Source organism: Microplitis mediator, chromosome 3, assembly GCF_029852145.1.
Source record: "Microplitis mediator isolate UGA2020A chromosome 3, iyMicMedi2.1, whole genome shotgun sequence".
Lineage (NCBI taxonomy): Eukaryota > Metazoa > Arthropoda > Insecta > Hymenoptera > Braconidae > Microplitis > Microplitis mediator.
Genome location: NC_079971.1, coordinates 10946588 through 10974389, shown reverse-complemented (window position 1 = coordinate 10974389; position 27802 = coordinate 10946588). Strand labels below are relative to the sequence as shown.

Here is a 27802-nt window from a genome sequence, read left to right as displayed (position 1 = left end):
TTAACGCCTCTTCAACCAATTACAACAACTCCTAGAGTAACTGATGCGCCGTGCAACAATATCGGTCATCCTTTATCCCAGGATAATAAATTGATATCCGGGAGCATCAGTTCTGACTACTACTCTGACTCGTGCACATCTGACGACTTTACAGACGACATGGGTTGCCTAATTAGTGCAGAAAAAATCTGTTCACCTGATCACTGCTTGACTGACGTTAACATAAATAATGACTCGGGCTGTAAACTAATCTGTGTAAACTTCGCTTCTAAAAAGAAAAGAACAGCTGACAAATCCACCAGCATGTCCGAGCTTCCTGATTATGATACACCTGTGGAGCTACCGCTTGACACTCCACCTCCACCCGCAGTAAGTCGATCAATAAATTGCACTCTTACTTTCATTACACGTTCATTCATCGCGATATTTGATACCAGCGCGAATAAAAATTTCATCTCACGAAAAATCGTTGAATTAATTCCTCATAATATTTTGAAACTCAAGACCGTCAAAAATAATTCTACGTTCATACTCGCGGACAATACGACTGCACGTAGTACTGAGAGAGTTTACCTGAACTTTATTATCAATAAAATTGACATCGAGGACTGGTTCGAAATTTTTGAAGACATGCCCGACGAGATAATAATCGGATTAAAATTCATGACGCGACACCATCTAAAAATTAATACTGTTAATTGTACGTGGACATGGAAACATACGGACGACATTTATCACAGTTCCTCTACCAAATTACCGGGACTAATTTATCGTACTATCGCCGCAGAGCAAGACCGGTTAAATAAATTCCTCGATCGCGAATTCGAAAAAATGAAAGACGCAACCCTCGGCACGATCACCGTCGTCGAGCATAAAATCGAATTAACCGATACAAAACCCATTCGTGTCAAAAATTACCGCAGAACACCAATCGTGAGACAAGCTATGCATATGATTGTCGATAATATGCTAGCAGACGGGGTAATACGGCCCAGCACCAGCGAATGGAGCTGTCAACCCGTAATGGTGCGGAAAAAGTCATTACCAGGACTTCCACCTTTTGACGGAAGTAAGCCGGAGCATTGGCGAGTGTGTATCGATTTTCGCCCGCTAAACGCGCTAACTAAGTTTGTTGCGTATCCCATGGTTCGCATGGATACCGTACTCGAAGTTATACGCGAGGGAGAATATCGATCAACGATTGACTGTAGTAACGCGTACTACCAAATATTAATACGCGAAGAAGACCGTCATTTAACAGCATTTGCAGTCGAAGGTAAAGGTTTTTACGAATTCGTAAAAATGGCGCAAGGCTTAAAAACTGCCCCCGCGACGTACCAAGCTGCGATGGACGAAGTCAAGAAGGCGTTTCGACGTCTCTTACAACACAAATCGCTACCGGCCTATTGGGAAAACTTTATTCAATCATATATGGATGATTGGATAATTGCTACACCCACCTTTGACATACACCTGTTAATACTTGAATTACTATTTGACACATTTCGACAGATCGGACTAGACATAAAACGAGAAAAATGTAACTTTTGTCAAGAATCAATTAAATTCTTAGGGTTCATTATTTCTCGCAAAGGAGTTTCACCTGACCCAGAAAAAACTGCTGCGATCAGCATCTATCCACCTCCGACAACCCGAAAACAATTACGGAGATTTCTGGGGATGGTAAACTGGTACCGACGACACCTAAAAGACGTTACTCGGGCACAAAACCCGTTAAATAAATTGACCAGCGACAAAATACCCTGGCAATGGACGGAGACAGAACAAACTGCTTTTGAAGAGTTAAAACAAGCTCTTCTTGACGCTCCAACCTTGTCAGTACCTGACTACACATTACCGTTCCTACTTTACACCGACGCAAGTGACTCCGGTATTGCCGCGTTATTAACCCAGCAAGGGGAAGATCGCGAATACGTAATCACCGCAATATCGAGACCGTTAAACAAACACGAATCTAATTACACCACTACTGAACGTGAATGCCTTGCCGTCGTGTGGGCTCTTAAAAAATTAAGGGGATATTTAGAGGGATATCCCGTAACGGTAATAACTGACCACGCCAGTTTAACATGGCTGAAAGACATTAAAAATCCCCGCGGACGACTAGCGCGATGGGCCATGGAACTTTTATGTTTTCCAATCACCATGACTCACCGCAAAGGCACCGAAAACGAAGCCGCGGACGCGTTGTCTCGAGTTTACGATGACGCTGACGTAAAAATCGATAACTGTCAACACCGTACTTTATACCGAGCCATTAGCTATGACTGGTACAACCGGAAAATACAAGACGTAACCGACTTTCCTAATCGATTCCCACAATGGAAAATAATTGACGATAAACTATATTTTTATCGACATCGAACGCCGTTTAATTATTAACAAGAATCACCCGAAAACTGGAAACTTGTTGTACCTGAAGAAAGTCGTGAAGAAATATTAACACAAGTACATAACACAAATACATCCGGACATTTCGGTATAAACAAAACGTACGAACACCTGACTCTAAAATATTACTGGCCAGGAATGTACAAAGACACACGTGACTTTGTCAACAAATGCAAAACCTGCCTCTTACACAAACCTGACATAAACCCCCCTAATATTCCTGAGGGTCATCGACCTATTACTGAACCTTGGGAATGCGTATCGATCGACACAGTCGGACCACTACCGCGTTCAACTCACGGCAAAACACATTTATTCGTGTTATGTGACGTATACACTCGCTACCTTGAACTAAAAGCAACATCTGAACCGACCGGTAGAAAAGCAGTAGAATTTTTACGCGATGTTTTTAGACGATGGGGACCTGCACGTGTCGTTATCTCTGACAATGGCACCGAATTTACAAACAAAGACGTAACTTCATTTTTAAATATAACGCAGACCACCCACGAGTTCACCCCACCTTATTCTCCTCAGTCCAACCCAGTCGAGAGAATAAATCGCAATCTAAAAATCATGATCCGATCTTACTTAACCGATAAACATAATAAATGGGATGAGTGGCTACCTGAGTTAACATACGCCTATAACACCTCAATCCACAGCTCCCTTGCCTGCAGTCCTGCCTTCCTTAATTTTGGCAGAGACCCTAGATACCTTGAACTGCATCGCGACATATCATTAATACCTGAAATTGATAAATCTGTGGAGCGCGAGCGACTCATAAATTTATTAGATGAGATTCGACATTTCGTTGAACTAAAAATGTTAAAAGCGCAGGATGTGCAAACTACCGCGCGAAAATCTCCGCGACCTGAAACTAATTTAACCGTTGGCGCGGAAGTATATATAAAATCAAAAACTCTGAGTCGGAAAGCAGAAGGAATCGCTGGTAAGCTCGTTCCACCCAGAAAGGGTCCATTTTTTATAAATAAATTCATATCATCTAGCATGGCTACTATTTGTGATGAGAATAATAAAATTATTGGCACTTATAAATTGTCAGATTTAAAAGTACCTAGAAGGTCCACACGTCATACTTGAGTAATTAATATTTTATTATAATTTCACAGAGTCGACCACCTGAACAGCACCAAGGGGCGAGACACTTCACCACCTGTGCTATCATCGAACGTGAGACCTCATTATAATCCAATCAAACCTGAAAAATGGCCGAAGAGAGCGCTCGTCAATCCAGCCTACGACGTTATTGGAGTAACCCTGTGTTCAAAGCACCTGCATTTATCGATCCTAATATACCGACCACTCCAAATTTATTATACCGATTCCATGTAATCAGAGACCATCGACGTACTATCGTATATGACCATCCTGACAGCAAATTGGTTGAAATCAGCGACATGTCATTCGTCAAACCAATACCAAAACCAGCCACCGTTACAACATTACCTGACTTCACAAGAGTACCATTCATCGTACCACTGACCATCAAAATTTGAGAATCTGTGCACGAGAGCCAATACGACATGCGTGACACTGTATCGGAGGACACCTGGAGAGCTTATTGGCGAGAATTATGCCAAAAAGTTGAGATATTGCCACCTACTACAAGAACAGTGGGAACTCAGACCGCCGAGACCAGATTATCATCCGTGCCTGGGACAACGGGGTGTCTCCGATGTAAAAGAAAGGGACATTCCCACCAAGAATGCTCTAATGCCAAGTTTGGAGATGACTACTGTACCAGTTGTCTACGAGTAGGACACAACAACAACTCCTGCCCGTATCTATCATCATCATCAGCTGGTTTTGAGCTGATAAAAGAATTTTGTCTATCATGCAAGACACAACACCCATATTTCGACCCTAAATGCAGAGCCTGCAGAACTCGGGTGAATCTGAGCCGAGAAGACAGAGGGGCCATGGACATCCTACCACCATAATCACAATCACCTGCATCAAACCAAGTGTCTCGTACCTGAGGTAACATGTTCAGTGAGTTTATTTTTCTTACTTTTATGTTTTATTTTCAACGTTTTTTTATTTTCTGGGCTTCACCCGAAACTTAAAAAAAAAAAAAAAAACTTATTATTATTTCAAAAAAAAAAATATATTATTTTTTATCAATTCATTTAATTACTCAAGTTTTATTTGAAAAAAGGTTTACTTTCTTTTATATACCTCAGAATACGAAATGACCGACATACTATTAATTACCGATCTAAATACTATTCATATCATTACCGATATTATCAAAAAAAAAAAAAAAAAAAAAAAAACAAAATACAATATATCATACTAAATAAATATATTTATGATGTTAAAATAAATTTAAGACTGTTTAAAATAACGTATAAAATAGAGTTTATAAATGTTAAAAAAAAAAAAAGGGGGTAAAGGAAAGATATAAATAATATAATACTACATTAAATTATTTATTAATAAGGTAACATTTAGTTTACAAATAGCTAAGTATTTTTATACCGAGACATTAAGTTAAACCTGTGATAATTTATTGTAACTCAATTATTATTTTGTAATTTAATTTTATTTTATTTAAAAGAAAAGGATATTGATGAATCCTAAGAGTGTTACCTGATGTATAACGTATTAAGTACCGAATATTATTATAATTAATTATTATTGATTGTCATTAACTATTGATTTGTAATAATTGATTATTTTCTTATTATTATTTTTCTTACAGAACAATTGTACGTAATCGCCTATCATCATGGTACTTTTCAACTTGTTTTCGACTGAAAGTCAACAAGTAACTTCCAGTCTGGCCCGGGGGTGTAACGAGGTTTATGAATACCTCCTTATCGTGCCATGATAATAGGCAGTTACCATGAGTAATTACCATGTGTTACCTGATTTACCATTAGATTACCGTTAATTATTATTATTATTTAATAATCCCTCTCCATTTATATTTCAAATGGAAGGGATGCGCATCACGTCGACGCGTCAGCATCGACGTGAATCTATAAGAAGGCCTGCGCGCCTCTAATTATTCAGCTTTTCTTCAACTTTACTATCACTATGTCTATATAATAAATACAGTTTATCTTTTTAACTCTTTTCTTTTAACTCTTACCTGTCTACGCCTGAGTATTCAGTAGTATTTAAGTATACTTTTTAATTAATTGAATAATCATTAACTTCAATGATTATTCTCTCGTAGAACTACCTACACTTCCTAGCCTAGATACCTTCCTGTAGAAGACGGTAACCCCGTAGAGGTGCATACCTGCTGTATCCTCACCCTAGCCTATAGTACCTGCCTATAGAAGACGGTAACCCCGTAGGATGTATACCTGCTGCATCCTTTTCCTACAATACCTGCTTGTAGAAGCGTGTACCTGCCACGACCTTTTCCCACAATACCTGCTTGTGGAAGCGCGTACCTGCCGCGACATTTTCCTACAATACCTGCTTGTAGAGGTGCATACCTGCTGCACTCCTTTCCTACGATACCTGCTCGTAGAAGCGTGTACCTGCCACGATATCATCCTACGATACCTGCTCGTAGAAGCGTGTACCTGCCACGACCTCATCCCACAATACCTGCTTGTGGAAGCGCGTACCTGCCGTGGTTTACCCTGTAATACCTGCTTACAGAAGCGCGTACCTGCCGCGATAATCATCTACAATACCTGCTTGTAGCCATACCAGACAATTGTGATACAGAGCTCACAATTGTCTTAATTATCTATTGCTCTCAATCATCAATACCAGTGAATCAACACCTCACAGGTAAGTATAATAATACTATTATTATACCATTGTAATTATTGTGCTTCTTACTAGTTTGGCTTATTTTGCAAACACCTGTAGTCTACTATCTCTTTCTGGTATATTAATACCCTATAACAAGCCCCACGACTCCCGATCCTTTATATGCCTTTTGCATATATAAATTTACAGCCAACCGGTCGTCTGGTCCTTATGAACCGGGTAACACCAGGATCAGTTACCGAATTATTAGCTCATTAGCTAAAAGGGACACGGGCCCATTTAATTTAAATGGGTAACGGACGGTTGATTCATCCCTACTAGAGGGGTGGACCTCAACTACGTTTCACTCTACATAGCTGGAATTGTGAATTCAAGTTTCTCTTTAATCTGATGCTTTTCAAATCTATTAATCATGTTTGAATCGATCTGTGAGCTTCTGTAGATTTTCCGACTCTTTGTATTTTGCAGAAACAAAGCAAAATACATAAGGATTTCCATAACATTCATCATCGTCACGAGTACTAGAGGTCCACGCTAGAATACCTGCCCCGATCGCAGGTGTGTAAGCCGCCCCAGGGGAGATGACCTTCATACCTTCCAAGGTCTGAGTATGAGGGCTTTCTGACTTTGACGAGGACAATGTCCACTCATCGTCGGACACACTACGGCATCATCCTTATATCTACCGCTCCCCTGCAAAACAGCGCCCCTTTGCTGGCTTCGATACGACAAAATGTTGAGTAGCGAATCATTCTACACATCCCATTAAAAGGCAGTTATCATTGTTGTCCAAACATTCCGTGGTAGCGGGCTACTGCCGGTAAATATACCCATTTCGATTACCGACTTTTTTTTTGTAAAAGACAAAAAGTAAAAAATCTATTACATCTGTGTAAGGCCCAAATCAGATACAATAGGCAATGAATCCATGCAGTTACAAATTTCGGATGGATACTACAGAGAGAAATAAACAAAAACCGCGGCATAATATCATGTGGAAACAATTACGAAATCGTGATTTTTATCGATTTTTTGGGTTTTTCTGGAATATTTGCAGTTTGACCCCTAATTCTGACTTTAGATTCGTGTCCAGCGAGAAAAAACACGCCAGATAATCATAGTCTGACACCCAGTACACACCGCTTTTTTTGTGGACCTGTGTTATTATTTTAAATGTATATAGCAGATCAGCGAGTATAGTCAAATAAATAAATAAATAAAAATAAATTTGTAACATCACAGAAAGTTAAACCTAAAATGAAAAAATTCTCAACAATTTTCTACATCCTTCGATTTCCTTGAAACTATTCGTAGTTTCTAACATTAAAAAATTATAATCAAGTCAAGAGGTATTACGATATTTAATTAAGACAGAAAGAACAAGATCTTATTGACAAGCTGTATTTCTTTGCGTTTTGTTACTTTTTTGCTCTTTAATACTAAATCTATTCGATAAGCCACTTACATCAATGAGTAAGATCATCTATGCGTATTTTTGCTTGACCCATATATACAAAAAATCCATAAATTTATGAAAATTGCTAAAAATATTATCAACTAGTCATATGATAGTCCATTAGACTCATCGACCAATATGTACGATACTCAGAGATTGATTAAACAAAATTTTTTGACTTGCCACACCTTGTTTTCTGAACTGAGTATGATATATAGTCCTTGATAAGTATCAAAATATCTTATTGAAAAGTTAACCGTTAGCTCGAATTATTTTTAGATATTTTCATTGAAAAAATTAAATATCATCGAATTGTAAACATTTACGATTTCTAAGCATACCTTCAAGTAGGTGATGTTTTGGTTGCTGTTGTTAAACATTGACAGTTGAGGAGCATGGGTATAGTAAGACGGAGTAACAGTAGTATACGATGCTTGAGTAACAACTGCCGTTTTGTAGCGGGTAATATTACTTTTAGATTCACCTATTCGTACTCCTGAACTTCTTCCAGAACCTTCTCGGCTTGAACCGATTCCAAAAGTTTTAAATAGTATACCTCTTTCATGAATACCCACTTTGATTCCACTTTCGCCGCGTATCACATCATTTTTATTGTAAAATCCTAGGCTTTGATTTAAATTATAAATCACTGTTACAAAAGCTAAAATTGACCATGTTAACAATTCCATGTTCACAATAACTTGTCAATTCGTCCTGTTAAGAAGATTTGCTATAAATTTGTAACTTATTACTTTTTACGTTCAGAATGAAAGTAATGAATCCTCTTTATTTAGTTAATGTATCCATGAATTTGCTCCAAATATTCAATGATTTATTTGAATATTTCAAACTTATTGCTCGGCAACATATTTTTTATTCTAGAACAAAAGAAATTATGAATTGCTTAATATTTGCCACTATAAAAGAATATTTTTCTGTCTCATGTAAATAATTAATAATTATGAACGTTACTTGAATTATCTGAAAGTATGCAGTAAATGGGAAATTTTAAGTCGTAATAAATCTTATTCTATTTCATTGCAAAGGCATCTATGGTTGATGTCTTAAAAGACAATGCTTCAATATATGCGGAGCATCGATTAATGAGAATCAATGAGAACTACGTTGCTAAAAGACAAAAGACCTATGTTTTGATCACACCGGCACCCAAAAAAGAAGTCGAAATTCGACTGGATCTACCTAGAGTTACGTATTTTTATGCACTAAATCCAAATGTGGAAATAATTTAGCTTGTCAAGCCTCTAAAATTAGAGCGAATCGCGAAAAACCTCCAAAATTAGACAAAAATTGAAAAAAAAATGCAGTTATGAAATCGACAAAATTTTTTCGACCTAATTCGAGTATGCTCCTTACGTATTTTGATGCGTTGAATCCAAATATGGAGATTTTTTAGCTCGCCATGACTCCAAAATTTGAGTAAATTGCATAAAACCGCTAAGAATGATTAACAAATCGTGGAAAAGTCATCAAGTAATAGATAATATCAAAAAATAGTATTGTTCTTACTTACAGTAATGAACCGACGATGACTTATTTCAAATTATATTATAACACCCATAAATTGTTATGAAAATGATGAATAAAAAAATGACTTCCATTGATTTTATACTGTTCTCCGCTTGTATCGAACTTTTCTCTTCAAATGACCTACGCAGCAGGTTCTTTTTTTGGTCTTCTATTTTATCATAGCATTTCTCTTTTTAGCGTCCAGTAAAAATTTGCCATCATATTGACATTACCATTTCCTTGATGCAGATTCTCTATTTCACTTACGTCTTGATGAAATTGTTTTCCTCGTTTTCCGTAGTCTCCAAGGTTTTCAGGAGACTTGCTTGCTAGTGCCTGTAACCATGGCACCTTCTCTTGGTGACGGTGAGCAACAAATCCATCTGGCAAAGTCCCTGGGTTAACGGTATGTGTGCCGTCAAGGCAGGTACAAGTGAAGTGCTTTACGGTGCAGGGATTCGGAACCCTAGTATCGGTGTCTGTTCAGAGTGAGAAAGCTGGCTCGCAGGCGTCGTCATCAAGCGACTGCAGGTATTTACTAATGGGTAACTTGGCTTTTGGAAAGTATACTATTATAAAGAGTAACTTTCAACCATCTAATAAACCTCCTGATTTGTTTTGTTACGTTTGTGGGGAATATCGATTGGCAAAATATCGCAGACTGATTTCCGATAAATTAAATGAAGTTTATAGAGAATGTTTTGGTATTCAAATTACTAACTACTTGAATTTCACATACTGCTTGTGGTCAATGTAACATTATGTTAACCCGATGGAAAAAAGCAAAAACCCGGTTAACTTGGAATTCACAATACTACTGGTATGGTCTTCACCAACAAAACTAAACAATTGCTGCTTTTGTAAGGCTGATGTTACCAGTTTTTTCTCGAAAATCAGAATCAAAACCAAATACGCCGATGTTTCATCAGCTGTTAAGCCACAGAAAGCATTAGCCATGGATAAAATTGTAACTGCTGAAGAGATAAGTGTGCAAGAAGAAGAAATGCTGCTTGACGAGGTTCGCGAAGAAAAAAGCTCCGAGGATGAAGAATACTTGCCAGATGGAAAAACAAATGATCCTGAAACATTCAGCTGACAAGAATTCAATGGACTTGTGCGAGACTTAGGATCACCTTAAGATGGAGCTGAATATCTAGCAGCAACACTGAAAAAAACAAAATTTGTTGGCTAAAGGAGTATAAGCTTACTTTTATCGAAATAAGGAAGAGAAGTTCCGGTAAGTTGTTACGAACGACGATGAAAAATTGATGGTGTACTTTTCTAATGTCACAGGTCTAGTTGATGAATTGAGACCCAACACGTATGAAGACGATGAGTGAAGCCTCTTTATTGATTCATCGACAAGAGACTCAAAGCTGTCTTTCTTTATGGCGAAAACACATATGCGCCAATTTCAATAGCTCATTCAGCTAAACTAAACGAGACTTACGAAAATTTACGGATTGTATTAGATAAAACAAAGTATCCAGAACATCAATTTAAATTTTGTGGCGATCTAAAAATCGCTACACTATATTTAGGTCAACAACCGGGGCTTACAAAATATCCCTGCTTTTTATACTTGTGGGATAGTAGGGACAAAAAAAATCAACATTATAACATTTTAAGTTTTTATGTATGCGTGGTTTTGGTGATAATTCCACAGGTCAAAAATTATCTAGTTTTATTTATGTGTGTTTTTTTTTTGACATAATTCCACGGATCAAAAATTATCTAATTTTCATAATTTACTGGTTTGGTGATTCCAGTGATGAAAATTACCTGGCGCCCTATTCGTATTGAGACTGGAGGCTAAGGGCAGAGAAGGAAGTTGTAACGCAGAAATTAGCGTCTAAATTTTGTGTTATATATATATATATATATATATCTATATATATATATATATATATATATATATTAGGGTGACGCAAAAAAACTGACTATTTTTTTTTTTCGATCTCGCATGAAAATTTGTTAGTTTACGATGTTTTCAGAAGCCTCTCCAAAAATCAACTCGATAAAAAATTTCCAAGAGGTCGCTTACGAATTTTGAAAATATCAAAAATGATCGAAATTCGGATTTTTTGTTCTAAATTTCTTCTTTCTCGTAGCAGCAATAGTTTATATTTGTGAAATCATGACTACGCTGAGAATTTCAGCCCAAAATTTGAATATTTGAGCCTCGCTCAAGAATTTTGAATGTTTCCGAGTGCTGTCTTTTGGACGGTTTTGAACGACCCTTAAATATTAATAATAAAGCTTCTCGATTTTTTCACTATCAATTGGCATGACAATGAATGAAAATATAACCCGAGAAATAGAAAGAATAAGTTATTTACATACTTTTTTATTTTTTCATTCAATTTGTAGGTTTTTTCGCTTATTCAAAACTTGCCAAATTTTATTGTTTAAGACTGTCCTGTATATTTTTGGTTATGCAAAAATAATATTTCAGTGAAATGACAATAATCGAGTCATAAAAAAATATAAAAAATTAATTCAAACTATTAGTTACTTACACTAATGGAAAAAATCAAAGGATCTAACAAAAATTCCAAATTTTTGGGCAATTTTCAACAGGCCCCAACATTGAGAGAAATGGTCGTACAAGAAATAATGAAAAAGGAAATTGTAGCTCCAAGTGTCTACTTTTTGGATTAGAACTCCAGAATTTCGTAGCATTAGCGGTTTTAGAGTAATCTTAGAAAAACCAGCGACGAAAAAATTTTCAAATTTTTTTAATTTTTGTTTTTTGGTCTTTGGGCGTGGAAAAAATTTTTTTTGCTTAACCACTATAAGGATCAGATATCTTCATTATTCAGCTTTAATTTCTTCTTTATGGACCTTGATACGTCCACTTCTCGCTGAGATATCGATCTTCAAATGGAAAAGGATTCTTTTGTCTTTGATTATCGATATCTCAGAAACCAATGATCGCATAGAAAGTTGATGGTAGGTTTTAAAAACTTGGATAAACTCCCTTCAACGATTAGCCATTGCCTTCTCGAAAAAAAATCGGTCTGTCAGTTGACCCTGTGGGCCAGCCCCAAAACTTCCCGCTGTTTTCGAGCTCAAGAACCTCAAAAACATTATTGTGAATACATTTTCGAGCTCTTCGAGCTCGAAAATACGTTTGAATGCTGTTGTTTTCGAAAAAAAAACGTTTTTTACCATTTTTTCTCTAACGATATCTCTCAAACGAATTAACCAATTGAGACGGTTGAGGTGGTAATCGACGCGTTTTATCAAGTTCTGAAGCTGATCAAATTTTGAAATTGATTTATCGAGTCGATTTGGAGATATTTCAAAAAAATTGAAAAAAAAAAAATTTTTTTAATTCTTTCGACAACGGTTTCTCTTGAACGAATGAAGCGATTTTGATGGTTGCGGTGGCATTTGACGCGGCTTATAAAGCTCTAGAGCCCAGTCTATTTTGGAATCAATCCATCGAGGACATTGAAAGTTATCCAATAAAAACATTTTTGAAAAACTTTTTTTTTTTAATATCTTTGAACAAGCCCTACCGATCAAGCTCAATTTTCTTTCAGCTTCAAGGTATTGACAGGCCGCGTCGAATGACACCTCAATGTTCGGTTCATCCGTTCAAAAGATACAGGTATTTACATACGTAAGTACGTACGTACATACATGCATACACTCGGACATCATCTAGAAATTAGTCAGAATAGCTTCCTAGGACCTCAAAACGTCGACATCTGGTGAAAATTCGATTTTCGTAAATCAGACCGAAACCAATAACTTCCCGAATTTTTGAAAATTTACTATTTTCTTAGCGGGAAGTTAAAAATTTTTCCTATCGTCACATGAATTTAAAAATGCTACAAAAAAGCGCTATTTGCGGTTTTTTGAAAAATTAAGCGCTGAAACGAAAATATTGTGGAAATCGATAATGTTGACTGTCCATTTTACAGTTAAATACGTCCACGAAAACCCTACGAAAAGCCAGATCAATCCAACCAGCCGTTTATTTGTTTTTCTCGATCAAATTTTTGAAAAAATTGAAGGGTCACGTTTTTTGCTCTGAATAGCTCATAATCTTTAACAAGACGAAAACAAACATTTTTTCTGAGCTTTGTCCACAATTTTATTGCAGACAGTGCTTTAATTTCCAAAAAAGAAAAACGTTTTTTTTCGAAACATATATTAAAAAAAAAAAAATTTTTTTTGAATTTAATGATTGAGAGATCAGTAAAATCATGGAATGCAGCGACGTAAACGTGTTAAAAATGATTAGGGTTGGTTTTGTAAATTTCCAAAAGTTACTCCAAAAAAAAATTTTAAAAAAAATTTTTTTTTTTTTTAAATTTTGTTTCGAAAAAAAACTTTTTTTTTTTTTTGAAATTTAAGCACAGTCTGCAATAAAATTGTGGACAAAGCTCAGAATAAATGTTTGTTCTTATCTTGTCAAAGATTATGAGCTTTTCAGAGCAAAAAGGTGATCCTTTAATTTTTTCAAAAATTTGATCGAGTGAAACAAATCAACGGCTGGTTGGATTGATCTGGCTTTTTGTAGGGTTTTAGTGGACGTATTGAACTGTTTTATGCACAGTTAACATTATCAATTTCCACAATATTTTCGTTTCAGCGCTTAATTTTTCAAAAAACCACAAATAGCGCTTTTTTTGTTGCATTTTTAAATTCATGTGACGATAGAAAAAAATTTTTTTCGAGAAGGCAATGGCTAATCGTTAAATGGAGTTTATCCAAATTTTTAAAACCCACCATCAACTTTCTGTGCGATCATTGGTTTCTGAGATATCGATAATCAAAGACAAAAGAATCCTTTTCCATTTGAAGATCGATATCTCAGCGAGAAGTGGACGTATCAAGGTCCATAAAGAAGAAATTAAAGCTGAATAATGAAGATATCTGATCCTTATAGTGGTTAAGCAAAAAAAATTTTTTCCACGCCCAAAGACCAAAAAACAAAAATTAAAAAAATTTGAAAATTTTTTCGTCGCTGGTTTTTCTAAGATTACTCTAAAACCGCTAATGCTACGAAATTCTGGAGTTCTAATCCAAAAAGTAGACACTTGGAGCTACAATTTCCTTTTTTATTATTTCTTGTACGACCATTTCTCTCAATGTTGGGGCCTGTTGAAAATCGCCCAAAAATTTGGAATTTTTTTAGGTAGATTTTATTAAAAATCTAACTATTGCCTTTGTCCTCATAGTTGATTTTTCAAGGGATTTTGTCATAAACTATCATAATTAGTTGAGTAGAGTTCAAAAATACCATTCGTTAAAAAATTTATAAATGTGTGTATATATTAGACTGTGCCAAATGAAATCGATATTTTTTTTTTTCGGTCCCATACGAAAATTAGGTTGTCTCACTAAAAAAACAAATCCTGAAAAAATTTCAGCTCGATATGTCTATGTTTCAGTTAGCGCTCGCGTAAATAAGAATTTTCTAATAAAATTGTTTTTTATCCCAACTTAATATTTTACAACTCATTAAATATAACTGATTAAAAAATGGCCAAGGTGCCATTTTGTAGGGAATTCAATTCTCTACAAAAGGAACTTTTGATCGAATGAAAAACATTAGCCAATTTTTTTCTGCAGCCATTTGAACCTAATTTTTTTTTTTTAAATTTACATTTATATTTACTATTAAACGCTTAGAAAACTATGTTGCTATGTATGAAACTTATTGAATTGAATTTCTCTAGGAACCTTTATGATCCCAAGAAATAGTTTTCATACTTAAAGTAATAAAACTAACATTAAACTATTGATATTATCGATATTTTTTTAACAAGACTTTTTCTTCGTTTTGACATTTTTTGCATTTAATCTTTCTAGTAATTTTTATCTGCATTAGAATATCGTTCATAATTGTAATTTTTAAATTCTCATACTGCTTATTAAAAATTATTACTTTATTGATAAAAATATACATTGTTTATCATAATAAAATACCCATAAAAATTCAATTAAAGAAAAAATTGATGTTCTAATGTGCAGAAAATTTTCTTTCAATTCTGTTACTAGTTTTTAAGAGTTTATGATACCTCAGGAGACCCTGTTGCGAATATAAACTGTACTTGCTCCAAACTAGTTAATTAATTAGTTAATTAATCAATAGATAGATAAATTAAATAATTTCTACTACAAGTTGTTGCTGCCTATTGTAGGCAACTTTCAGATTGTTTGCAATAGGTTCTCCTGACAAATCATAAGCTCTTAAAACTTTTCTGCACAGTTAGAACATTACTTTTTCCTTTAATTGAATTTTTATGGGTATTTTATTATGATAAACAATGTATATTTTTATCAATAAAGTAATAATTTTTGATAAGCAGTATGAGAATTTAAAAATTACAACTATGGATGATATTCTAATGCAGATAAAAATTACTAGAAAGATTAAATGCAAAAAATGTCAAAACGAAGAAAAAGTTTTGTTAAAAAAATATCGATAATATCAATAGTTTAATGTTAGTTTTATTACTTTAAGTATGAAAACTATTTCTTGGGATCATAAAGGTTCCTAGAGAAATTCAATTCAATAAGTTTCATACATAGCAACATAGTTTTCTAAGCGTTTAATAGTAAATATAAATGTAAATTTAAAAAAAAAAAATTAGGTTCAAATGGCTGCAGAAAAAAATTGGCTAATGTTTTTCATTCTATCAAAAGTTCCTTTTGTAGAGAATTGAATTCCCTACAAAATGGCACCTTGGCCATTTTTTAATCAGTTATATTTAATGAGTTGTAAAATATTAAGTTGGGATAAAAAACAATTTTATTAGAAAATTCTTATTTACGCGAGCGCTAACTGAAACATAGACATATCGAGCTGAAATTTTTTCAGGATTTGTTTTTTTAGTGAGACAACCTAATTTTCGTATGGGACCAAAAAAAAAATTTCGATTTCATTTGGCACAGTCTAGTATACATATATATATATATATGTATATTAGGGTGGTCCGTTTGGAACGACTATTTTTGTTTTTTCGCTTCCACTGAAAAACATTGTTGTAGACAGTGAAAAAAAAAAATTCTCTGAAAGTTTTAGCTCTTAATTTTAATTTTAAGTACTTTACATTTGATTTTGAAGTTTTCCCATTTAAAATACATGGGGAAGTTGGGATTTTTTTTTTAATTCTCTATAACTCAGCCGCATTTTAAGTTATCGGGTCGCCGTTTGCGGCATTTTTTAGGTAATTTGATGCTCTTCAAAAGTCTCCTTAATAGTTTTACTCGGACTCTAATTGTTTTTCTGTATTGGTTCTGAAAATAATTTTTTTAATAATAATTTGGGTTTTTAGTTGATATTAACTCAATCACAAAATTTACAGAAAAAGTGCGGATAACGATTTTTTAGGAAATTTTATTCGCTGAAAAAAAGGTCCTTTCAGTTAAGTAACTCAAGTTCTCCGTTCACGTGATATAGGGATTTTAGTAATTTTACAAATAAAATATTTGTTAAAAAATTTTTCCGAAGTTCATCAATTTGACCCCTTCTGATTTTAATGACTGGATTAAATTAATGGAAGGAAAATTATTTACTGATTTAAATTGAAATGAAATAGCATTTGGTGGAATTTTTTGACAAATATTTTATTTACAAAATTACTGAAATCTCTATATCACGTGAACAAAGAACTTGAGCCACTTAACTAAAAGGACTTTTTTTGTAGCGAATAAAATTTCCTAAAAAATCGTTATCTGCACTTTTTCTGTAAATTTCGTTATTTAGTTAATATCAACTAAAAACCCAAATTATTATTAAAAAATTTATTTTCAGAACCAATACAGAAAAAACAATTAGAGTCCGAGTAAAACTATTAAGGAGACTTTCGAAGAGTATCAAATTACCTAAAAATGCCGCAAACGGCGACCCGATAACTTAAAATGCGGCTGAGTTATAGAGAATTGAAAAAAAAATCCCAACTTTCCCATGTATTTTAAATGGGAAAATTTCAAAATCAAATGTAAAGTACTTAGAATTAAAATTAAGAGCTAAAACTTTCAGAGAATTTTTTTTTTAATGTCTACAACAATATTTTTTAGTGGGAGCAAAAAAAAATAGTCGTTCCAAACGGACCACCCTAATATATATATATATATATATATATATATATATATATATATATATATATATATATATATATGTCGGAAAGTCATAACAACCTTGGGCGTTATCCCGAGTATTGGTCTCAATACTAATATCTCTCATTTTTATTTAAAATATGAACGAATATTAATTATGCAACACAATGATTTAATATTAAAAGTATTGTTCATAAATAACGATACTTAGACAAGTAAAAGAATAAACATAGTATCGCACAAATATCAAAATACACTAAATACTAATTAATGCAATAATTGATTACGCAGGGAATTATAATAATTGCAATACACGACAGTCCAATAATATTCAAATAAAACCTAATCGAATAATTTACAAATACTACGGTAAACTAGGCTCGAGAACGAATCCACGGTCGACAGGAAAACTTGTACTCGCACAACGAATGCTCAATCAGAACTAACTGACTCAACTAGTACCAAACACTGTACTTTTCGTTAAACACCTTTTTGTCAAAATATTCAAAGAAGGACAACCGTCTCATATTATCTTACTATCTTGTCCTCTGTGTCTTACTATACCCATCCTGTGACCGTGGCTACGTTTGGTGAACAGATGTCACAGCGAGCCTAAGCCTCCCGTAATAAACATAATCTGCTTAAGTTGTAAACAACTAGAACTTAAATTTTATTATTTAATTGTTACTATAAAAACTAGTCTCGACTGTTGGAAATTTCCCGTCCTATTGGAAAACCCCGTTTTATTCTTTCATCTCCGACACGGCCATCCTAACGATCACGCGTCCTCGAGTGAATCTAAAACGTTTATTTTAAACCACACATAAATTCCTTGTGTTTACTACTATTTACATTGAAACATTTTTTTTTGTATTTACTACTATTTACAACAAAACATAATTTACAAATTTTCTATTTCATTATCCAGTTCAGAAATCCAAAGTAGTATTAAAAGCTTTCAGTAGTATTTCATTAACATTATATTTAATTTTACTATATGATCTCTTAAGTATGCCTTTCATAATTCCCTTCAGCAGTCGTTTCACTATGTTCGTATTTTCGTCCACCATAGATCCTCACACTCGATGACCCCTGCATGCCACGTGCAGTCCGATACTACCTTAGTTGCCATAACTAGGTACACTTTTGTCCAAGCCCCCGCCATACTATCAACTGCCACAGTATGATATGTATGGTGCGACTTCTCAAAAACTTCAGACCCCCGCCACTTCACCAGATGCCCATCGCCCCCTGATCAAACCACTCCCTGTTTGCAGTTACGACCTACATTCTGGTGCAAGTGGTGCGATCTTTTTTCTGTCATTAGTGCTTGATCTTTCCCCTGGTGGCTCAAGACTCTGCCACAGAGTCTCTTGCATCAACACTCCCATCTGAAACATCCAACTCGCTAGGAATATGACTCTTCGGCATTTTCCCAAGTTCTCATGACTATTCTTATAAGTTCTGTTACAGCTTAAAGATTTAAAGTTTATCGATTGTTATAGAGAACTTCTGTGACCACGAATGGATCCCTGAACTTCGGACCAAGCTAAATTTGATGTCTTTCTTTATTCTTAATTAAAACAAAATAACTGAACTTGAATCGAACTATCTTTGTTTTATTAATTTCAAATCTATACTTATTATATCTAGCATTCTTTTTTTTTTTATATTTTCAATCCCATTCTGTCTTATATCAGAGACTTCAATTTTTTTTTTTTTTTTATCATCAACAATTAACCCGAAACAACCGTGCTACTTTACCAATTGACAATTGCAGTAAACTAGCCTTTGTAACGCGATTAGTAATTCAGTTCATCGCTAATTAAACCTCAAGTATGACCGCCTGCCGTGTGTGTTCGTTTTCTTCCAACTGTTATAAACATATTTTTAAGAGTACTCGTTACTCGATAAACCTGACCATTGGCCCTATTGGCACTCCTTACTAGTAAATGTAATTAAATATTTTGAGAGGTACAAAAATCTCTGAACTCGTTGCCTCTAAAACATCTACGTGGTCTGCTGTTACACGAGCGAATGGACCAAACAAGAATACAGCGCGATTCAAGGGTCTGATAGTATTTGCTGTATCTACTTTTCGAGTATGCCCGGAAAAATAAACTTTGAAAATTAGTGTTTAAAATTATAACCCGGAACCCAGGTGTCAACATAGGGAACTCCAACATTCCAAATTATAAATTTTATAGTACGTGTCATAAATTTTTCTCTATGTTCAAGTTACGATTATTATCATCGTCATTATTATTATTATTATTTTTTTTTTTAAATTCAAATATCAATATCTCCCGCATAGACAACAAACTTTAATCTTCATCCCATAGTTATTCACGCTTCAATTATAAATTAAGGAATCACTATTCAGAATGAAAGCATTTGCTGATCACTCCATCAATATAATACCTGTCGTTTCTCAATTTATATAGTTCATTTTTTTTTTTTTTGTGTGTTTAGTGTAACAAGACAAATTTAGTGAAGATATCTATCATAACAATAACATATTCATTCAAATTATTTTTGCTACTTGATTTACCTGTAATTACCGGTTACATCTGTATCTACGTTATTAAAATCGATTTCATCATTTAATTCCGATTTATGAAATGCACAAATAGTTTCACTTTTGAAAAAATCGTAAAGTGATCTAAAATTATGTTAATGTCAAATCTTTGGATAAAAAATTTCACGACTAATCATGACGTCACTCATTAAATAATCATCTCATACAACATAGAAAAAAATCTAATATATCAACATTGACGGTTACAGTAGATACAATTTGTATCGTGCAATTTACAATAGCATTTCCTATTCACTTCAAATTTATTATTTTATGTTCTCTTTTCCCTAAGAATCAAACAGCATTGCTCTCTTTTAATTAATGAACAATCTGTTCAAAAATCAAAACAAAATGAAAACGACTCACCAAGTTCTCTTAAAAATTCTGATGGAGCTGCCACAGTGCAAACATTCACACGACGTTCATTGTGGGGTTGGTATTCTCGTTTCCAATTGGAAATGAACACTTTAAAGCAATATGACCACACATGCTATACTTAAAACATAAACGAGCACAATTGACACAGCGATTTCTTCGAAACTCGATTTTTCATTTCGATGCAAACACTGACAAAATACGGCTTGAATATACAGCTAAATATTCACTAATGAGCGCACTACCTCCTAACGAACATTTAGCTAAACACATATTCACTATTGAAGACCGAGATTGATTTTACAGAATTTCGATTTTGAATTTCTAACAGAAGACTAAGCTGTTTAGCAGAAATTCCTGTTGACGATTCAGATCCCACTTCTGATGTCGGAAAGTCATTACAACCTTGGGCGTTATCCCGAGTATTGGTCTCAATACTAATATCTCTCATTTTTATTTAAAATATGAACGAATATTAATTATGCAACACAATGATTTAATATTAAAAGTATTGTTCATAAATAACGATACTTAGACAAGTAAAAGAATAAACATAGTATCGCACAAATATCAAAATACACTAAATACTAATTAATGCAATAATTGATTACGCAGGGAATTATAATAATTGCAATACACGACAGTCCAATAATATTCAAATAAAACCTAATCGAATAATTTACAAATACTACGGTAAACTAGGCTCGAGAACGAATCCACGGTCGACAGGAAAACTTGTACTCGCACAACGAATGCTCAATCAGAACTAACTGACTCAACTAGTACCAAACACTGTACTTTTCGTTAAAAACCTTTTTGTCAAAATATTCAAAGAAGGACAACCGTCTCATATTATCTTACTATCTTGTCCTCTGTGTCTTACTATACCCATCCTGTGACCGTGGCTACGTTTGGTGAACAGATGTCACAGCGAGCCTAAGCCTCCCGTAATAAACATAATCTGCTTAAGTTGTAAACAACTAGAACTTAAATTTTATTATTTAATTGTTACTATAAAAACTAGTCTCGACTGTTGGAAATTTCCCGTCCTATTGGAAAACCCCGTTTTATTCTTTCATCTCCGACATATATATATATATATATATATATATATATATATATATATATTATTAGGGTGGCGCAAAAAAACCGAATATTTTTTTTTTTTCGATCTCGCATGAAAATTTGTTGGTTTACAATGTTTTAAGAAGCCTCTCGAAAAATCAGCTCGATAAAAAACTTTCAAGAGGTCGCTCACGAATTAGGAAAATATCGAAAATGATGGAATTTCGGATTTTTATTTCTAAATTTTTTTCTTTCTCGTGGCAGCAATAGTTTATACTTGTAAAATCATGACTATTCTGAAAATTTCAGTCCAAAATTTAAATATTTAAACGGTGTACAAGAATTTCGAATGTTAACTGATAATACACTAATGGAAAAAATTAAAAGATAAAAAAAAAGGCCATTCGGCAGCCGAAATGGAAGTAGATTTCTCATTGTTGAATTTTTTCACTGTTCAAATAAAAGTTAATAATGAAATAAAATTTTTTTTTACATTTTCGTAAAAATTCTCGAGATGATAAAACAAGAAAAATCAAATAATTATAAATATAATGCCAAAAATTGAAGCTATCTAAATGAGCTTCAAAAGAATTTTTGATGATAATGCACTATATGTTTTGATTTGACGTTATTTAAAGATACGTATGCATATATTCAGACTATCGGACCAATGGTATTCCGGACCTTATTCGAAAAATTATGATAGATTATGGTTTTAATGCTCGAAAATTCTGCCATCAAGACAAAGGCGATAATTTGCTTTCAATAGAATCTACTAATAAAATATTCTAAGATTGAAAATTGATTGTGATACATCAAAGTGTCATACTTGAAATTAGTACTAATATTTAAAATAAAAAGCCTATTAGAATATCAAACGACGAGTAGATATAGAAAATAGTATCATCATAACTAATGTCAATCTTGTTATTGATCTATCATATCATTTATACACTGTCGATAAAACGAAATTGTATATACCTACTGAATTGAGATGATTGGATTTTATAAGTGTCACACTGCGATAATATGAATTTAAGGAGCTCCATGAATGAATTAAGTAGTAGGAGAACTAATGCAATAGCAAAATTTCATTAAATGAATGGTAAAATAAGTAATTTCAGTGGTCTAGGCATATATATAGGCATGAAAATTAAAGCTTATTCGAAGAGCTTTCAGATGAATTTTATAGAAAGTCGATAAGTTATCACATTCAAAAGATATTGAAGAAAGAATAGGTAAAAATATGAATTTTGGACATTTTTTAAATTTTGAAATGCTATAACTTCTAAACTAATCGACCGATTGAGCTCATTTTCAAGCCCGAACAAGGTAGTCACCCACAAAATACGTGTACTAAGTTTCAAGGCGATCGGTTTTAAATTGTAGCTATAATCAAAGTGAAAACCTGCATAAAATTAGTTTTTATAATATTTTGTAAATGTTCAAAACCATTTATCTACTAGAAAAAATGGTCCAATCAATGAGCTGTTTAGTCAAAATTGGATTTTGATGAGATTCAATCGGACGAGCTTTCACATAGAAAAAACGAAAATAAGCTATCTCTTTCCATTTAGAAGTTACATCCAGGTAAAGCGGCAAACAAATTTTTTTCGAAAATTTTACAAAATTTCAATTAACCATAACTTTTAAACTTATTGGCCGAATTGGCTCATCTTCGAACTCATCCAAGGTACTCGTCCATAGAATAAGTATACTGAGTTTCATTAAGATTGGTGTAGAATTGCGGACGCTATCGTTGGAGAACAGCGCGTTATATTATATATATATATATACATATATATATATATATGTATATATATATATATATATATATATATATATATATATATATATATATATATATATATATATATATGTTTAACTCGGTCTTTGATGACTCCAAAATGGCCGATATATATTACGTATATATAGCTACTACTGACTGTCCTGAGGTATATAACACTAAGTTTTTTAGTCTATTTATTGATATTCCAATGTTATTTTTGATTTTCATGATATAGTCTGACTTTGATGACATCTGATATATATAGATTCTAAAATCTCAAAAATCTAAATGTTATACATCGACTTCGGGTACATGTGCGATATATATCTGACTTTGGTGACATATTTTTATGTTATACTCTGACTTTGGTGACTCTGTATCTTAGTAATACTTGCGATGTATATCTGACATCGGTGACATATTTTTATATCATACTCCGACTTTGGTGACTTTGTATCTCAGTAATACTTGTGATATATATCTGATTTTGGTGACATATTTTTATATCATACTCTGACTTTGGTGACTTCGTATCTCAGTAACCGGGTCGAAAAATTTGATCTGATTTTAGTCTAACTGAACTGTATTTGGACTACTTGGTCTGTTATTGAACTTCTATAAAAATTTTAATCTGTTTTTGATCTACCCGGACCGAAAGATTTAATCTGATTTTAGTCCAATTAAACTGTTTAATCTGTTTTTGATCTTTTACAAAAATTTTAAGCTGTTTTCAACCTGGTGTTTTAAAAAACAATTGCGTTACAGGCAGACCAAACTAAATTAATTCTTGAAAATTTTAGCTCTGAATATTTACAAGGACAAAACTAGATTAAATCATGGACTTAAAAAGTTTTAATTTATGGGCAATGTTTATAAAAAAAAATTTGGGCGTCGGTTGACCCTGCGGGCCAGCCCCACAACTTCCCGCTGTTTTCGAGCTCAAGGAGCTTGAAAACATTATTGTGAATATATTTTCAAGCTCTTCGAGCTCGAAAATGCAATTGCCTGAGATTATTTTTTATGAGCTTTTCAAGTTCTACTAAGTTACGTATTTTGCTCAAGTTTGACAAGTTAAAAATCCAAAATTATTAATGAAGAAGCGGTTTTCAAATTTTTAGTCTCGATTATGTTCAATGAAATAAATGTATCGAGGCAGAAATCAATTTCAGTGATCAAAATCATGATTTGAGTTAGTTTTGATTAGGTCAGAGCAATAATATATGAAATATCCGAGAAACATATTAAAAACTGGGTTTTCTTAATTTTTTGCTGAATATATGATTTAAACTAAAGAACAAATTAGATGACATTCTATGATGATCGAAAGAGACTATAAAAAGGAATAGTTGGCATGATTTCACATTTAGTACATTTCATTTTGATTTATCCGGAAAAAATAACGTTTTACGTTATTTTTTTTAAGTTTTCAGCGCCGAAATCTTTTGAACTAATGAACTGATTTTGACGTTTGAGGTGGCAATCGGCGCGTTTTCTCGAATTTTAGAGCTGATATAATTTCGGAATCGATCCGATCTGCCGTTTTGAAGATATTTGGAAAAACCCGTTTTTCACCATTTCTTTCTCCAACGATATCTCTCGAACAAATTAACCGATCGAGATGGTTAAGGCGGCGATCGATGCGTTTTATCCAGTTCAAGAGCTAATAGATTTTGAAGTTGATCGTTCAACTCGTTCCTGAGAAATCAATAATAAACTAAAAAAAAAAATTTTTTTGTTTCATAATTCACTAATATTTTCGAGTCTACTTGATTAAATGTTCTGAAATTTTCAGGAAAGCTGACAGCTAACATGCTCTTTCAATTGCCACCTTAACCATCTAAATCGGTTCATTAGATAAAAAGTTACAAAGAGTTTACACACACACACACACACACACACACACACACACACACACACACACACACACACACACACACACACACACACACACACACACACACACACACACACACACACGCACGCACATACACTCGGAAATCATTCTGAAAATAGTCAGAATAGCTTCCTAGGACCTCAAAACGTCGACATCTGATGAAAACTCGATTTTTGAAAATCGGGGTGAAAACAATAACTTCCTGAATTTTTCGAAAATCATCGATTTTCTTAGCAGGAAGTAAAATTAAGTTACAGAATTGATTATATTTTGTTTACTATTTATTTAGTATCTTTTGTTTAAAAATGTCGGCAGATAATGAAAATTTGACAGCTTAATTTTTAGTTGTCTTGGCTGAATATTTATAGCATTGAATAAAAGTGATAAAACAACTTTCAAAATGTCAAGAAATTTTTCTTATTTACTGGATAAAATCGAAAATATTTTGGCATTCGAAAACATCAAAATTCTTGTGCCACGGAGAAAAATTTTGGCTCGAAACCTACCAATTTTTATTATGCTGTCGACCAAACTTGAAACAGTAAATAAAGCATCCAAAAAATTACTATACTCTTATAAAAAATTATTATGCTGCATCAAAATTATTGTAATGTATGAAAGTAATTGATATTATAGCTTATCGATAAGTTTCTTGAGCGTTGTAAGTATTTTGATGTAGCATAATAATGTTTTATAAGAGCACAATAATTTTTTGGATGCTTCACTTCCTGTTTCAAGTTTGGTCTACAGCATTGTAAAAATTGGTAGGTTTCAAGCCAACATTTTTCTCCGTGTGACATCTTATTACCGAAGCGCATTAGCATATTTCAAATACCAAGAAAGTTAAAATAAATTTATAATTCTAGATTATTATTATTATTATTTATATTTATCAAAAGTCCTGTTTTTGTCCTTAAAAACAATTGAACACAGACTAAAAATTATAGTAAATAAAGTCTGTTTTTGTCCTTAAAAACAATTGAACACAGACCAATAATTATAATAAAAAAGTCTGTTTTTAGTCTAAACCCGATTTAAAACAGACTAAATATCATACGAAAATAAGTCTGATATTGGCCTGGATAATGACTAGTACGGACACAAACAGATTAAATTCCTATATAAAATGAATACGATTTATAAACTTGAATTAAAGAAAAAATATTTAAATTTATCATATATTATAAAACAGATTTAATTTTTTGACCCGGGTAGTGACTCTGTATTTTAGTATCACTTGCGATATATATCTGACTTCGGTGACATATTTTTATATCATACTCCGACTTTGGTGACTCTGTAACTTAGTATTACTTGCGATATATATCTGACTTTGGTGACATATTTTTATGTTATACTCTGACTTTGGTGACTCTGTATCTTAGTTTTACTTGCGATATATATCTGACTTCGGTGACATATTTTTATATCATACTCCGACTTTGGTGACTCTGTAACTTAGTATTACTTGCGATATATATCTGACTTTGGTGACATATTTTTATGTTATACTCTGACTTTGGTGACTCTGTATCTTAGTTTTACTTGCGATATATATCTGACTTCGGTGACATATTTTTATATCATACTCCGACTTTGGTGACTTTGTATCTCAGTAATACTTGCGATATATATCTGACTTTGGTGACATATTTTTATGTTATACTCTGACTTTGGTGACTCTGTAACTTAGTATTTCTTGCGATATATATCTGACTTAGGTGACATATTTTTATGTTATACTCTGACTTTGGTGACTCTGTATCTTAGTTTTACTTGCGATATATATCTGACTTCGGTGACATATTTTTATATCATACTCCGACTTTGGTGACTCTGTAACTTAGTATTACTTGCGATATATATCTGACTTTGGTGACATATTTTAATGTTATACTCTGACTTTGGTGACTCTGTAACTTAGTATTACTTGCGATATATATCTGACTTCGGTGACATATTTTTATGTCATACTCCGACTTTGGCGACTTTGTATCTCAATATGACTTGTGTTATATATCAGAATTCGGGGACATATTTTTATATCGTACTCTGATTTTAGCTAAATTAAATAATATTGTAATCTGACTTTCGTAACTTTGTATACAAATCTTACTTGGCATATATATTTGAGTTCGGAGACATATTTTCCTATCATACACTGACTTTGGCGACTTTATATCCTAATTTAAACTACGATATTTGCGGATAACTCGGTTTTCGATGACAATTTGAATAAACATGCACTATCTTTGACGACATTCTACATTTTCGATGACTGTCGTCGACATTTATCAGAATTAACTCGGTTCATGATAATAGTCGTTGAAATTGACTATTTAAACAGAGCTACTCAACTCTGACTTCAGTGACTGATCGCTTATATCATTATTTATTTAGAAGATTTTGAAATTAAAAGGCATTCGGTCGAATATAAAAAAACATATTTACAAAATTATCATAATCCTGATATTACGTGAACGACGAACTTGCACTACTTAATTAAGAGAGCCTTTTTGTAGAGAATAAAATTTCCTAAAATTTCGTTATTCAGTCAGTATCAATTAAAAAACCAAATGACTATTAAAAAAAGCTTTTCAGAACCAATACAGAAAAAACAGTTATAATCTGAGTAAAATTACTAAGGAGAATTTTAAAGAGTTCTGAATTATTTATCAAATGCCGCAAATGGCGACTTAATCACTTGAAATGTGCCTGTGCTATACAGAATCGAAAAATCCTGACTTTCCCATGCTCTCTAAAAATGAATCAGTGAAATTTACTTCAAATTAGTGAATATTCACTGGGAATCAGCTATGAGTATACCACTGGTTGAATTAGTGGTATACTTATAGCTGTAGA

The 27802-nt window shown here is 33.2% G+C and overlaps 1 protein-coding gene across 9 annotated transcripts in view; it reads right to left on the bottom strand.

The window, feature by feature from the left end:
- The window catches only part of LOC130665417 (glutamate receptor ionotropic, NMDA 2B), a 1452633-nt gene that overhangs the window by 1297728 nt on the left and 127103 nt on the right, over positions 1–27802 (bottom strand). For 8 of the 9 annotated variants that reach the window (XR_008989544.1, XM_057465780.1, XM_057465778.1 and 5 more), the window contains one exon: positions 7972–8508. The exons of the other annotated variant lie outside the window; for it this stretch is intronic. Coding sequence is in view for 7 of the 8 variants with exons in the window: in XM_057465780.1 (XP_057321763.1) it covers positions 7972–8319 (348 nt within the window). In the remaining variant the exon portion in view is untranslated. The remainder of the gene's footprint in view (positions 1–7971; positions 8509–27802) is intronic. 9 annotated transcript variants of the gene reach the window in all.